Source organism: Psammomys obesus, unplaced genomic scaffold (genome assembly GCF_907164565.1).
Source record: "Psammomys obesus unplaced genomic scaffold, mPsaObe1.curated_primary_1811, whole genome shotgun sequence".
NCBI classification, from domain to species: domain Eukaryota; kingdom Metazoa; phylum Chordata; class Mammalia; order Rodentia; family Muridae; genus Psammomys; species Psammomys obesus.
This window is the reverse complement of record NW_026596064.1, coordinates 5,846,192-5,863,284: the sequence shown is the minus strand read 5'-3', so window position 1 is coordinate 5,863,284 and position 17,093 is coordinate 5,846,192. Positions and strand designations below refer to the sequence as shown.

Sequence of the window (17,093 nt, the reverse complement as noted above, 5' to 3'; positions counted from 1 at the left end):
AAAGTGGATATGAATAAAAGATAATTCAATTTCTGGGTACAATCTTTTCTAGGAAGTTAACCAAATATAATAAACTCAGATTCAATTAAGTGATGAAATACTTCCAACATTTCCAAGTTAGCGGACAAAATTTGCCACTGGTGCTTGTAACACCTGCCGGTGACTCAGACAGTACAGAAAGACTGGGGTTTACCAGCTAGGAAAGTATAATTATTTAACTTGCTAGGAGGAAGTTTGAATGAGTCGTTTCAGAACTACAGAATTTCAAGATTCCTTAGTATTTTCTTCACCTTTACTTTTTTCTCTCTTTTCTTCCTTTCTTTTGTTTTCCCTTGTTAGCTTATTTTCATCTTGACAGATAGGAGCCAGAAGCAAGCTGGAGATCATGGGAAGGGCAGAGCAGAGGACAGCAGAAGCAATGGAGAAAAGCGTGCTTCCTCAGGAACTCTATGCATCTGTCACCAATGTCCCACCCCCTTGGTTGTGAGCTGAGAAATGCAGAACTGTCATACACCTAAAAAGACACATTGAAATGTCAATTTAAAAAGCTGAGGAGATTCCACTTTACATTCCCACAAGGAATTTCCTTATCTGGAGGTAACAAAGAAAGACTGAAAGGTGGAAACAATTAAAACGACAACTGCTTAATTGATTTTGGGCATAATAAAAGCATACCTCCCCTCAATAATTTCTGTCTCCCATCCTGACATATATGTATATATATATATATTTTTTTTTTAAATCAAGTTTTCAGCAACACTTCAGTGTATTCAAGAGCAAAAGATCCAGGTAGTATCTTCATTCTACAGATTATCTCTCACCAACATTTTAATACTAGGAAAGTACAACACAGCTTTGCATCATGCTGATTAATATATTTATGAAGTAGGCATTCACTTCATATTGATAATTCATAATTTCATCCTGATACTGTCAATTTAATGGGATGCCTCTCTAATATTTAATAACCGATTCTAAATACTTTTATTCTATTTCATATGGACAACCATTGTAGCTATTTGTTTTAACGAAGCTGTCAGTGCATTATGCTGGTTATATAAGGAAGTAATATGTGGAGGGGAATCCTCTAAAACCTTATAAATCATTTTAAGATTAGACGTGTTCTAACAGGTGCTAAGGCATAAACACGCCTTGGCCCCATCCCATGCAGAATGGGTCGGCTCCAGATGTTCTCCTGCAAGCTATGTCTTGCCTAGTACAAGAACATTCGTCTCCCAAATACATCATTTCACCTACTTTGCCTCAAGACACACACACACACACACACACACACAAATCACAGGGTTTATTCTTACTATTATTGACTCCTAAAGAAACTCTAATTTTTCTGTATTTTAACAGGAAATGAGAACTAAATATTTAACCTTTAGAATGTTACTCTCTAGTGACAGGGAAGTTTTCTTTAGCTCTCTACAAGCAAATGACAATAGAGGAGTCTAGCCAGTGTCCTTTGTGCTTTTCTTTTTAAATACCTACAAAAACCAATGCCTGGGCCAGCACTGACTCATAAAACCAGAGACATTAGCTCATGGCCGTAATTCAGTTGTGAGAGTTCTGCAGAGCCTCTCCCTTCTCTGGAGCTCTGGAGAATGGATGGATGGTCTCTAGCAGATATGGCTTGAGACCTAGGCACTGCTGTTAACGTGTCCATGATCAAATATTGTGAACAAATTGGCAATGAGAACTGCTGTCTGCGTGAAGAAACTGACAGATTAAGGATAGCCACATGACACTCGGGTTAGGTGAGTCCTATAGGAAGGCTCCTGTCTTCCACAATCAGATATCCCAGTGATTCCAGGAGAAAAGCAAACACTCTATCCTCTAGACTGCTTGGGTTCTCCTCAGAAGAAAGAAAGGGCAGGGCGGAAGGGTGGGCGTTGAGTTTGCGGTACCTAGCCAGATTTTCTCTTTCTTAAAAGCAAGAGTGAAAGAAAAAATATTTTAGGATGTTTTAAAATAAGTTAGGGAAGATTTACCTCATTCAGGCAGCACCTCATGCTTGTTCCCCACGTGGAAGCACAAGTTAGGAAGTCATGAGGTTGACCCATGGCCTCCCTCCTCTCAAGGCAGAGGCAACAGTTCACACAGCAACTTCCCAGTTTATAAACCACTTATGCCTCATTATCTCATGCGATCCTCGGGAAAACCCTGGGGAGTAATTATTATTATACTCATTTTAAAGATGTGGAAACTGAGACACTCATAGGGCAAAGCAATTGGACCGGATCCTCACTGGAGAAGGGCAGCTCACCATTGCTGACAGCAGGTCCATGGGCGGGGGGGGGGTCAGCTATCACATTGGCACCTTCTCTGGTTCTCTATAATTCTTTGTTCCTTTTCAGTGCAGCCCTAGAAACAGTGACCCTAGCATTTTGTTGCTGCCTTCTTTCACCTCTCCCCACCATAAAGAGTGAGCTACATCGAGAGCGAACGCTGTGCCCTACAGCCACACGCTTGCTCAACTGTCACATTTCATCTTCAGTCCCTTCCGATGGCATCCACACAGGACTGGATTAATCTGCTTTTCATATGATCTGAGCATGGTTACCCCTGTGCTTCCATGGAATATTTTACCTGTGATGCTCAGCACACTTCCTGTGACTGTATTTCAGAGGCTTTGACCTACACAGGTAGCGCCGTTTGACTATCGTTTATTGCGGTTTTCCCTGCTTGAGCACAGCTTCCAGGGAAACGGTAGTGTCTGGAGGTGAGCACACAGGCTTCCCTGTGGTCTTACTCCGGCTGTTGGAAGGCCCACACTCTGTTTGCATCATAACCCAAGTGCTTATTCCTTCCACTACTGCATGACAGACGGCTTCATGACAGAAGCAAGAACTATTCCGTAGAGCTATCTCCCTAATGTAGTTCCCAACAATCACTAGAGCCGGGCAAGTCGAACCTAAATTCTAACTCTGAATCTATGATCCATCCCAATAAAACCCAGCACTCCCCAGAAGCTGCAGTATGTGCTTTATATTCATTCTATTAAAGTCTAGTGATAATATGATCATCCTCATATTAGGGAAGATGACTCTGGAGAGACAGAGTCTTGCATAGAAGAATAGCTTCGCCTAACCAGCAAACTGAATTCTGCTATTTTGTTTCCTTGTCTTCTTAGGAACTCTTTCACCCTTTAGTAAAACACCAAAGTTCTTGCTTTCAAGAAGAGGAAAGGGTATACCAAACACAAAATGTTAAATTTGTAGTCTTAAAAGACACAGATAATACGGCAACAAGCCCTCATAGTTTCAAGCAGTGTGTTGTTTGCTTTATGGTGTCTCATTTTAATTTACCAGGGAACATTTTTTTAAATCAAGAGTTTATGAAAAGCACTTCATTCAAAGCATTCCATTTTCAGTTTCTGAAGTCTAAATTCCAATGTCAAACACATTATGAAAGCAACAAATTAGGACTGAGCCCATGCCCTACAGCCATATGCTCAACTGACAACTTCAAAACAAATTCTTAAGCCATTTTTTAAAAGAAAATCTGTTAGCTTGGGAATGCTTCTAAGCAAGCTTTAGCAGGATATAAACTCTCTTGTCTGCTCATATTTCAGTGTGGGCAGGACGCAGGAAAAATACACTCATTCTAATTCCCCCTTTCCTAGTTTACTTTGTTCCAAAGCTTCTTTTGTAGGATGAGTGTCCCTATTCCATCAGATACCAGTGACAGACAACAAGGTGGCTCTGGCCATTTCTTCCTTATGTGTATGCTCACTGACTGTAGAACGGAGAGACCACAGCAGTCTTTAAACATTCAAAGGCAAACAGTATGACTGCCAACATCAGGCCAAGATCCCATCAAATCAGGATGTATTCGAATTATTGGAAAAATATCCAGCCTTCTGCTGCTTGAGGTGCCTCCCACCTATGATCTCAGCTAAGCAGGAGGCTGAAGCAGAAGGACCACCTGGAGCATGGGAGCTTGTGGCCAGCCTACCTGGCATATTAAGACACTCTCCCATCACGATTCATCCCAATGGTTTGTAGGTAGCACTGTACTAATGGCTTCTTATGAACAAAGACCCTGAGAAGTCTGATTGCTTGTCTGCTTTCTCTGAATTCAAGCTGATATTGACTGAGACCTTTTTCTTTGAAATTTCAAGACAAACTGAGAAAGTATATAGTTAAATTAAAGAAGCAGACAGAATCACATATTTCTTCATTAAGACTACCTGAACTATATTTGAAAGAAATTCTGTTTTCAAAACAGAACAGACTTGCTAGGGGGAAAAAGTAGGATATACCCTTTCTCATCCCTGGCTTTTTTTTTTTTTTTTTTTTTTCATCTCCCAAAATAGCTCAATCAACTTTCCTTGGAAGAAAAGTGAAAGAAATAAAAAGCATGTTCTCATATCTGAATGCAAAAACACATAATAGACTATCAAATGCAGTAATTAAAGATGAAAAGCAATTAGGTTGATTTTGCACATTCCATTTGAATTCGTTTGGGTCTTTTTCTCCAAATTAGAAGTGCATATCATAAACATATACCATTAAAGCTAGCAATGTGTCTTAGAGAACATCAGCTTACAAATGCAATGTGTGTTTTTAATACTTTCGTAAAAAGGCTCTACTTACAAGTTTCTACTGAGACAGTCCACTTCCCCTGTCCCAGCCATACTGCTAACCCCAGTGCCTAAGATAATAGCTACTCTTGGGAGGAGGTTCGGGAAAAGAGGGATATTAAAACCTGGGACACTACTGCTAGTAAAACTTGTTTGTATTAGCAGAAACACATTTATTTACTACCCAAAGGGATGATAACAAGTTAAAGCAAGCTTTGAAACAGTTAAATGTAAAATGTCTTTGGTAATGATCAGGGAACACACTGATGAAAAAGACATCAGAAAGACTTATCCAATGAAATAAGTGTGTTCATTCTCACAACTATTATTATCTGAAGTGGACAGTAGAACTTTTCTTCCACTTTTCCCACAGACCTATGCATGGGTGGCATGGCTCCAAATGCTGTCTACCGCAGACTTCACAACTTTCAGGTTTTAACATTTTGTGCTTTCTGTCTTCTCCTATTCTCACTGTTGAACACTGAACCCTCTGCAGCTTTCAGACAGTCTTGTTTCTTTTTTTTTTTTATTGCCATCTATAGTTGCTTTTGCTAATGTCAGAGCCTTGAGGTCTTCAAAGTACTGTCTGCCTTCTGCTGCTGCTGTTGTTTTGTTTTGTGTGTTATTTGCCATCACAAATAATGACAATCTGGTTTGGCCACTACACCGTCCTCTACAAAACCAGTCCTACTTGCACTTCTTTATGCTTTTGTCATAGCCCAGACTGTCCAGATGGTACAGAGTAGGTTGTGTCAAGGGAGCCTAATAAGAAAGATTAGGGTCCCATATGCATTCCTATGTTAAAGATTAACATCTCTGCTTCCCACACTTGTATAGAAAAAAAGGCATTATAGCTTAAAACAATGATTGTTGTATAAGGCATACATCCTGGACTATCAGTACATTGTAGATGCTTACACAAATAGCTACCCATTTGCTTCTTGAGTAGAAAATTAAATGAGGAGCATATAATTCATGCTGGCTGTAGTCCAGTGAGTTGATTCCATGTAACTAGACCTTGGTGTACATCTGTGTCTTTTGTTATAGCCTTTTAACAAAAGAAAATGATAAGTGAATATTCTCTGAATTATATGATGATTCTCAGGCACAGAATATAAACATCTCTGAAATTGCATTTTCATATGAATAAGTAAACTTTTGCTTTGAAGATTGGTGAAAGTTAGATATAATCTGTTAAGATGGAAGAGGTAGAAGAATAGGAGATTGAGGAAGAGAGAAGTTATCTTATGGTAATGCTTAGAAGCTGGCAATCTGGGGCTAGAGAGATGGCTCAGAGGTTAAGAGCACTGTCTGCTCTTCCAAATGGACCCAGGATCAATTCCCAGCACCCACATCGCAGCTCACAACTGTCTGTAACCCCAATTCCAAGGGAGCTGACACCTTCACACTAATGCACATGAAATAAAATTGAAGAAAAAAAAAAAAAACACTTTACTAAGCATTTGCTTCAATTGTTTCTGAAAGAAACAATTCTCCCAGATTTTTATTAATGAAAAAAGTACTCTGTTGGTTAATCTGTTTTACCTAGTTATAAACTATTTACAACATTTTCCAAAGGCATTCTCTTTTATTTTCAGAGTTTGTAGAGAAGGCCGAAAGAGTAAGTTTAGGCAATAAACCTAATGTCTAGAAATAAGCCTGAAGTCTAATACATTCTCTAGCCCTTGACCTTATCTCCTGTCAAGGGGATTAGAAGGCAAAGGCCTAGAAGTCTCCCTGTTAGGAATTCCAAGCCTTTCTCATATCTACTAACATTGGGGGTTTCTTTTCAAGACCCACTCTTAATTTGGGACGCAAGGTGTCTAGCAGGGACAGTAAAGACACATACTAGTATTTTGAGATTCAATAAAGAAGTGTTCTTTCCTTACATATAAAACTCTTACTAATATGTTCAAAACCAAAGTCACTCTACATACTTTGTAAAAACTGCAACTTTTTGAAGATAATTTTGAGAAATGTAGGCTTTTTAAGTTTCTGTAATGAGTTCATAAAAATTCCAAGCCATCAAAATATTAATTGAAATACTTGTTATGATACGGTAAGCTTTAGGGAAGTCATATTCATTAAAAATAACTTCTAATTTTGTTACAAGTACATTTGTCAAGGAATATAGGATAGCTAAACAAACTATAGGACTGTGAGAATTATTTTTCTATTTCATATGAATATAAGTGTTTATAGCAGTAATTATTTTGATTTTATTACATATGGTTAATCACATGTATGATTTTTTTTGATGGTGATTATGTGGTCAGAACTGTAATCCATAATTATGACATTGTTTGAATAGGAAAATGTGATTTTTCTCAAGAATACAAAATATGCAACAGAAGAGAGGCAATTCACATTCACTTTGGGGCTTTCTATTCACAAATATAAAAAATCCCAAATTAATACACAAGATATAAGAAAAATAAATATAGAAGAATCAAAGGGCAAGGTATATTTGTTTCTCAAGCTATCAAAGTATAATCAACATGAGTTCATCCTACTCTTACACAAAGTTGGATTCAATTAAATACATTTCAAAAAGAAAGTTTTGAGTATATACAGGGCTGGAGAGATTGCTCAGTGGTTAAGAGTGCCGCCTGCTCTTCCAGAGGATCCAGGTTCAGTTCTCAGCACCCTCATGGTGTCTTACACTATTCAGCATCTCTAGTTCCAGAGGAACTGGTACCCTTTTCTTGCCTCCACGGGCCAAGGCATGTATATGATGCACAGACATCATCCAGGCCAACTCAATATGCATATAAGAAAAATCTTTTTTTAACTATATATTTTTCATTTAATATTTATACCCAAGGACTTACACATGGACGGTGTGTCATGTTGTGTCTTTGTAACTGAGTTGGAAAACTTCAGAAAACTACCTGAATTAGAAACATGGGAATAAAATAGTTCAAGAAGATAAATCTAAGCAATGAAGATCCAGGATGAGGTAATAACAAGCTCTGTTTTGAGAACAGAATCTCCCAGGCTCTCGGAGCACTTCATAAACCTTAATTATACCTCAAAGCCATCTTGCCAAGGAAATATTATCATATACCCATTTAACAGATGGGCAGAGACAACCTCCTGCCCCAGTTCCTCCTGCTTAGTAGTCCCCCACAGTGGCCTGCTGAGCGCCCTGCTTCATTCAGTGTGCCTTGTTCCTCAGGGCCTGTCACATGACTTCACAAATCAAAGCAGAGCCTTCAAGTAATCCATGGTCTCCTTATTTGTTGCAACTTGGAAGCTAGTCAAAGAAAAGCAAGGAGAGTTTTCTAAAACAGTCTCCTTAATGTATTAATTAAAATTTTCCTGAGAATATACAAAGGCCCAACAAAAACCAATAAACTTTAGAAGGTGCCAAAGGAAGATCCTGTTTGACTAGGAGACTTAAAATTAAGCATTTTCAGCATTAAGTTTGAGGAAACCATACTGAAACTCAGTTCCTCCTGACACAACTTAATGGCGAATCTTATGCTTATTCACGTGAACCTTCAGTATAAATTCAAACTAAATGAGACGGCTAGCTCTGTTTGTAAAGGAAGAATACCTCCTTAAGTTATCACACAGTAAATAAAATTTAGGGAGACCTGAAAGTTGGCTCAGCAGGTAGAGGTGCTTGCCACCACCCCTGACGACCTGGGTTCGATCTCCAAGACCCCATGGTAGAAGGAGAGTAGCAACACTCACAAGTTGTCTCCTAACCTCGACAGGTACACTGTGTCTTGTGTGCCCACACACCGACACACATGAAAGTAAATATATAAAGATTTCAGCTTGATCTTTCAAAACATTAAGTATAGGTTCTCGGGCAACTTTACATTTTATTTTGAATTTAAGTTTGATGATAGGGTTAAGAATATTATTAAAAACCACAGGAAAGACACCAACTAAAATTATTCTCATTGGGTGTCCTTGCTCCTAATTACAGGACCCCACCATCTAAAACCACTCCATGTCTAGGACACATCATAAGGCTTAAGGAATTTAAGAGTCACCACCCTATTCTACAAGAATGTCTCCTGTGATGTAGAAAGAATGGAAGGTGCTGGCTACATTATTACATAACGTAACAGAAGAGTTATATTATGCCAGTCTCCCTGTATCCGCCACTCCAGGAAATCCAGTGGCTTGTAACACCTGCAAAACTCAACTGGCAGCTTCTAATACCATTAGATGAAGGGGGAAGAAAGCAAAGAGCAAAGATGGGATGAAAAACTAGGAGCAGTCTACGTAAATATATTGATTGTTCTTGGTATAGATTCATGAGGACTTATTTAAACACAGTTGCGTTAACTCACCCAGTGACAAGTGGCTGGTGAAAATCTTTCAAGAAAAATGTGCACATGCCTGTCTTGAGGTGTTTGGGACAGACTGTGGACACGGTGGAAATGGTTCACCAGGAGGTGACAGGAATGACAATGTGTAGAGCTCATATATGGGAAAGTACCAACAGCAAATATCCCACAGTAAAAAGCACATCCTTCAGGTTGATTTTGAATACATATTCATTTTAAGGGATTTCTAGTGACCTTAATGATATAGTATGTTTTTCTTGAGTCATTAAAAAATTCTTCTGGTATTATTCTCTGTTTATGCATCAATTTTCAGGTGATCTTTCTTCCAGAAGATGCTGTATGTGCCAATTAAAAATAAACTATCAGTTAGTAAGCTGAGAAAATTGATTTGAAGCCTGTTAAACCTCACTGCCCACTTCTGATTATAGCTTTGGCTAATTTTAGAGTTAAGTTACAAAATTCCATAAATTCTCTAATGATAAGAACAGAAACACATAAAACACTTTATGCAAGTACAGAGCACTGTATAAAACTAGGGTTTTTTCTAAGATAAAATTTTATAGACATGAGAATGTAGGAAGGATAGATTCTATAAGAAAAAATACATACACTACCAATATACTGCTTGGTTACATGTGGCAAGAAATCAATCTTTGTTTCCTTTGAAAGGGACAGTGAATTATTACTTGATGAAATATTGCTGAGAGTCACTGAGAGTTTCTACCTCAGAGGTTATTTCATTCAAACTTCAAATAACTTTTCTTGTCTCGGTCAACACATTGAACAGGATGAAAATTTAGTCTGTCTACTATTTTGTTTGGATTACAGTATTTTTACTACTTTTGAGGAAGATATTACTACCATTTATAGATCTGGAGGTGTTCTATGCAAACCAGTCTCTAGTTTCTCTTCAGCTGTTTAATGACAGGCCTCGCTTCTCCTGACAGTAGGCTGGGACTGTAAGGTGGGGGACCCTGCAGGCATGGTGTGTCAACCCAGGCAGTGTTTACCCTGGGCCTCCTGGTACCAACAGCTCTGCCTGCTCTCTACACTGCTGTGAGCCACTGTTAGCCAAGCCACCTGCTGAATGTGGAGTTTCCCGAGTGTGACGCCTGAGAGTGAAAATGCCTACAGTGACAGCATCATTAAGATTTTCTCCATATTAGCCCACCATTTCAGGAAACAACGCACTAAGTGGCTGGTGATACCTACAGTACCCAGCCGGCCAGTGCCGGTGATAACTAACGAAGGGGGAGAAAGACGGGAAGTTGAGGCATAGAGGAGACAGAAAAAAATAAATGGGGATCTAGCAACAGGAGGAAAAGAAAGAATAAGGGGGAAAGAGGAAAACACGGGTTCTTTCTGTAGCAGTAAGAGCAATAATATAAAATTTATTCCTGTTGAATGAATGGACCTGATTCTGCTCATATGCAGTAAATCAATATTAATTATTTTTAAAAGAAACGCCATGCTTCAATCTACAAATCACTCAGAAGAAAGTGGGGGGGGGTGATAAACATCAGATCAGGTGAACTAGGATTTAGATGTATGATTGAGTAATTATGCTCTGGACTGAGCAACATCCCTTCTGTATCACGTCTGACCAGAAATGTGTGTAAATTCAAACCCCAAAGGCAGTCACATTAAACATTACTGAGAATCACCAAGCATGTTATTTGAGACATTATTACTTAGTAGCCTGTGTTCTAAGAAATAGCTTGGGTAACTCTTAGTGTGTTTGATGTACAGAAAGATGCGCTTATATGTATCTTGTATAATTTACATAACAGCTATGCCAAGAGCTGAAAATAACCTTGTTAAGGGCTACCAATTTCTCACCTGTCCTTCAGCAATAAAATCTAACTGTCACTTCAACTGTGAGACTATAGTAAGGCCAAATGAAGGCTTAAATTTTGAGGGAGGGTGTGTGTGAGAGAAAGAGAGAGACAGACAGAGACAGAGAGAAAGAGAGAGACAAAGAGTCAAAAAGAGACAGAAACAGAAAGACCGAGAGAGGCAGAGAGAAAGAAATAGACAGTGAGAAACAGAGAGAGAGAACATGTTAGAAATTGAACCCAGAACCCTGTGTGTACACTAACCTTATACTCTCTCACTGAGCAAAAGCTTGAGGCTAGAAATATTTTCTCTGTGAGAAGAATCTGCAAATCATAGACAACATGGAGAAGCTTATCGTGTCCATAAGAGTCTGCATTCCAGAGGGCCATGCAATAGGCTGGCTTGCATTTGATTTCTGCGGAACTGGCAGCCTGTCCCTGAATGTCTTACGTTACAGGTAACCTGATGACAGGGAGAGGGCCACAGGCACGCAAGCGTCATAGCCCGCCTGGCTGTCTCTGAGGCTGAGACCCAAACTGCTAGGATCAATGGAACTCTCCAGGGAACGAGCTGTTCCCTTTTCAAACTACACCTCCCTAATCTCTCCACTTGCCCCAGGCAGATTCTTCAAAGCTCTCAACAGAACTGGAACTTCGGATGATCAAGAAAAGCAAAGGAAGAATGCTGCTACAAACCAGGGCCCAAGGTGGAAGGTCCATGTCCATGGAGAGTTCGTGGTAGGGCTAACAGATACAAACTAAGTCTCTTTATATTTATTAAGGACCCACCATATGTCCAATGGTGTTCTGTGTCTAGGTTAGGGTTTCCACCTAACAAATCTTTGAAATCTATAAAGAGAGAAAGACACAAGCACACAAATGATTCTTTATCCCAAGAGATATGTCATGACCTAAGTCTGCATATCGTTCAGAAAAACAAAAACAGAGAAAACCTAACCTGAGGGTGTTCACAGAGAACTGCTATGTTATGGGCCACTATGAATAAAAAAATAATGAATAAATAAATAACGTCACAGCTAGTAAAAGTGTGTGACCAAAGCCAATAATCAGAGGCAGCCTGGGTCTGTGAATGGCAACCTCATTGCTCTAGTACAGTAGCAAAGAAAACCTCTGCCTTCTTTCCCCTTATTCTCAGTTCTTGTGGTAAGCTTTCCTCTCTATACCACTGAAACCCTCCACACTAGTACTTAGGATGCTACTTAACAGCCATCTAGCATTCTGACCTGCATATTTGCCTCGTTTTACTGAACTAGTGTCTCCTCCCTGAGTGTTGCAGTGATACCCAGTAATCGTTGACTCTAAGTCAATAAGTAACATGCATTGGTTCCCAGCCCACATACCAGAAAAAAAAAAAAAAAAACAGTATTCTAATAAATAAAGCTGAATTAAAACTGATGAATAAGCGTGTTCAATCATTGTGTTTTATGACTGGAAAGGACCCACACCTGTGCTGACATGACAAGCCTGCATCAGCTTGGGTGGGTACAAGAAACAGCCAATAGCAGCTTGCATTCGAGAAAGCCAGTTATCATGCTATGCCGTTTCCCTGTGTATTTGAAGAGGGGATAATAATATAGAGGTTCAATCCTAAGGGACTGAAGCATGCGTGTTAATATCCCAAAATCATTAATGGAGACTTTATTTTTCTTCTTTTAAAAATTATTACCTGTTATGTAGTTGCACCCTCCACAAAACTACAATGAGCTAGTGATTCAAAAAGACTCAAATTCAATTCACAAATTCAGACTTGGGAAGATTAGGCTCAAAGAACACGTGTGTGCCTCTGAGTAGCCTAGCTCTAATAGGTACATTCACCCACATTGTACTGTTTACAGCAAAGTATTAACATCCATATACGTATGCAAAGAAAGTGAGGTTCCGACAAGGTGCATCTGAGGGCAAGTCCATGCTATACCAGAACGTCGCAGAGATAAAATCTGTGCTTGCATCTTGATGTCGTCTAAATACCATTGTTTCTAATGCCCTGTGGCTGGTGTGTCTCCGGTGAAACAGTGGACCATTCATACATTTCTTAAGTAACAGGCCTCTCTAACTAGTGCTGATTTAACTGTGGATAGAAGACGGTCTGAAACAAAACCCTAAACTTCTAGTTGAGAGGTGTGTGAGTGAACCAGAGTAGAGGAACCTGTTGTCACTCTTGGCTTTGTTTCGTTGGGAGAAATTTACGATATATACCTTTCCAGAATTAGAAGCATAGTCACCCTGGTTAGTTAGAGCAGAAGAGCTGAAGGCGCATGTCCCCATGCTCCCAGCATCCTAGTTATATGCTGCTAGTATCGCTGAGAGTGAAACCAGACAGGAGAAAGAACATCACGAAGAGATGTCAGACAACACAGAGGCTCAGAAACAAAGCTAAAAACTTCTTATTAAAGAATCCCTGGATGGACTAGGCTGAAAGTGTGCCCTCCCCTAATGGCAGCTGCTTCATCTAGAATCTTATTTAGAATAAATTCTTTTAAATGCAAAGATGCCTAGAGAGCAAATGTTGTGTAATACAGTACAAAATACCCTCTTCCAATTGGCCATCAGCGTATCGGAGGCAAACTCTATAGGACACAAGGGGACCAGGATATTAGAGACCAGCTCTGTGGGCACAGGCCTATTCCTGCATGCCTCTACCATCTGTCAGTTAGAAAGAGTAACAGTCCAGAGAGCATAGGACAGGAACTGTCTGGGATAAGGACCCTTGGGCGTGACTCATCCTGTGACTTATTTGTTGAGGCTTCTCATTGTAATGACATGAATTAGTCATGAGGCACAGATAAGATAAATACTTAAGTAACTCTTCTTTAAAATGCAAAACCTGTGTTTGAATGCATGAATATGTAAACGTGGCCCAAATAATTCGATGCTGCTCTGTACAAAGCATAGATATTCCTAATTAAGAAATACTGTCTTCGTAGGCGACTGCCACAGGAACCTGGATAAGGACTCCAGTGATCTAGATTTTGAAGAAGTGCTGCTTGAAATAAGGCTGCTTGACAACAAATAAATAAATAATTTAAATAAATAAATAAATGTAATAACACTATGTATAGTTGTTATATACTAGTGAAACCCTTATGCTTTAGGGATTATAGACAACTGTACAGCCACCTAACAGATATCAAACTGCCTGACAAGCTCAACTTGTGCATGGCAAGCAGGGTGTCTGATGAGAACGCCATCATTCCTAAAGGTTTCTGTCCTGTTAGCTCACCCCTGACAACAGTGATTGCTACCCTCTTCGTCCTCACCAACTCCAGACGAAACTCCAGATGGCTAATGTGACTTGGCAAAGACCATACTGACAATCATACCACCATCCTAGCTTTCTGGCTCTTACCCAGAATTCTGAAACCTAACTGCTTGTGATTCAACCATCTTCCACCTCCTGGGCTTCTGTATTGCTCTCCGATCAAGAAGATTTTATCAGCCTATATGACCAAATTACTTTCTTCCTGCCTGAAACATGCTTTAAGCAGTGGACCCTAATGCTTTTTTTGTTAGATGATTTGCTTGAAAGGAGGTCCTTGATTGTGGATGTGTTGTGTTTATGCTGAATGTACAAGTGGGTCCAGAGCTTTTGGGGAAGGGGCAGTGAGGCAAGGGGACAAGAGGAAGACTGCACCCAAACTAAATATTGTTTCCATAGTTCTTACATGACTTTAGAAGGGAAGTGATGTTCCTTTGGTGGTCTCTGAAACCTTTTCTCTCCTCAGACAAGTGGACCCAGGATTCAATAACCAATCAAGTAACTGTTGATCCTGGGAATTGTCAATGCCATCCTCCACTTCCCACTCTAGGTTCCCATGTCTTCAAGCAAGAGGCCACTGTCATGGTAGATGGCAGAACATTACTGAGGATGAGGAACTCTCTGTCTTCTGAACTTTACTCACCTGCAGCATCCATCTCCAGGATTGTAAATGCAAATGAGATGAAGGGTTATGACACAATTGACAAGCAGGACATGGAGAAAAGATCAAGTTTTAAGCTGGTTTCAGTCATGGTTGAAATATGAGCTATGACAGAGTAGCTTCTCAAACCATGAAAGGAGAACTCTGAAGGGAGATTAAATTTTAGACAGTTTAGGGACTTCCTGATTGAAAAGCCAGAAAAAGCAAAAGGCATACTCCATCAAGTGAAGCAGAAATTAGAAACACCTCAGTCCCGTAAACTTTAAGACTATCACTTGGGTTAATCTGCATGTTCTCCAAGCTTTCCTCACAGAGGGAAGAGGTTACAAAATCACGCTATTGGCTATACAAATGAGAGGGGAAAGGGAAGGAGCAGATGCAAGATGATGCTAGAATGCGTGATAAATGTAGGCTACCCATAAACTCCATTCACCTGGATGAAAACCGATAGTCAATGCAGGACCATCGATAACAGTGGTCCTCAACCTTCCTACTGCTGCGGCCTTTTAATACAGCTCCTCATGTTGTGATGACCCCCGACCATAGAATTATTCCTGTCGCTACTTTATATCTGCCATTTTGTTACTATTATGAATCATAACATAAACATCTGATATGCAATCCCTGTGAAAAAGTCACTTGGCCTCCGAAGGGGTTGCACACCACAGATTGAGCACCACTGCTCTATGACAGAAAGGCAGAGGTACTTTCTCGAGCGTCAGACTTGCTCAAGTGGCAAAGGACTCACCAGGCTCTAACACTACTTTTCAGTAAAATAATGCTATTGGGAAGGATTTCCATACACAGGAAAAATATGCATGCCACTATAGTTGGCATCCTTTGGTTAAAACCAGCTCTGCTTGTTTCTTCCTGTATACACAACTATTATTCATGTTATTCTTCAGTATACTATAAACTGAGTACTGAGATAAACATCCTACTTTTTTTTACAGGGCCTCACATACACGACCAGTCTTTACAGTGGGCTATGCCTTCAGCTATTCTTTTCCTTTGAGTCCAGGTCTCACTAACTTGCTCAGAGTGGCCTCATGCTCCCTCTGTAGCTCAGGAAAGGGATTGAACTGCAACTCCTGCTTGAGCCTCATGAGCAGCTGTGATTACAGGCTCATGCCACCACTCCCCCGTCTTTTCATTTAATTTTTTAATCGAGGGGTGGGCAGGGATGGATGCACAAGCATTAGGAAAGTTGTGGCTAGAACACATGGAAAGTTGGCTTCCCCAACATTTGAAATCAGAATCCCTTTGCATGAACTCTGAGTCCTGACTTTTTGATGGGGGGGGGAAGCATTGAAAATTAAGATATTACATATATCACAATGTGTATATGATCAGCAAGTTATTATCCATGCTATAGACTCTATATGCATAAACATATTGGCCTTAGGAAATGATATTTATTGCCTTAAATTGTTGCATCTCCTTTTGTTAATCATTTCTTAACACATTTTTATCTGTTGCAAAACGTCCTGGAAACTGTTTGTATCCTAGGGTTATGGTACTTCTTGTCACTTTTCACTCTCCTGAAACTGAATACAAAGCATCGCCTAGTAGTGTGCAGCAGTGAGGAACAAACAGGCTGAAATCACTGCGGCCTTGGCCAAAATCTGTATATTTGGTTGCCTGACTCAAATCAATGCTTTTACATTGAGTATCATCTATACTCTGGATAAGAGCTAAATATTTGAGGATGATTGTTCAACGTTGGATAAATGATATACGGACTTGGAAAAGAGAAAAAATCTGGGACGTGGTGAAGACCACCCTGGGGCTGAGGGCGAGACTCTCTTACCGTCCAGGTGGCTGACTTGGCGGTGCTTGACTGCTGGAAGGACACATCGAAGCTGTGTGGGCCTGGGTAATCTGTGTTGGAGGGAATGGCGGGGGACGGAGAGAGGGCGTCGAAGGTAGAGCTGGGCTGCGCATAGGGCGAGGGCGCCGTCACGCTGTTCTGTGCGTGGTCTGTGTTGTAGGGGCTGGTGGACGAGGAGCCGTTCTGAATCTGCTGGTCCATGCTGTTCAGGAGCCCCAGGTTTGTGTACTGTGGCTACAAAGACACCCAGATACCCCGATGTTAGTCATGTAATCCATTATTCATTGCTTAATAAAAATAATTTAATTAACTAATTAAGTAATAAAAGACATTATTTGGTGTGCTTTGTGCAAAATTGGTCATGATGTCCCAAATACTTCATGTGCCAAGTAAAGCCTGTTATCTGTGGTACAAGGCAACACGCGTTGCAGCTATGTGAGTATTGGAAAACAGAATAGATGGTTACTCAAAACAGGCACAGGGTGCCCAGGGCAAGGTACTGCTGAGAGATTATTTTAAATACATGTTTCCTGTATTATTGCTTACACACACACACACACACACACACACACACACACACACACACACACA

At 40.1% G+C, this 17,093-nt stretch overlaps 1 protein-coding gene across 3 annotated transcripts in view; it reads right to left on the bottom strand.

Annotated features, from left to right (window-relative positions):
• Positions 1-17,093, bottom strand: part of Tp63 (tumor protein p63) — a 203,968-nt gene that overhangs the window by 54,048 nt on the left and 132,827 nt on the right. For all 3 annotated transcript variants that reach the window (XM_055625057.1, XM_055625058.1, XM_055625059.1), the window contains exon 4: positions 16,482-16,736. In XM_055625057.1, coding sequence (XP_055481032.1) covers positions 16,482-16,736 — 255 coding nt within the window. The remainder of the gene's footprint in view (positions 1-16,481; positions 16,737-17,093) is intronic.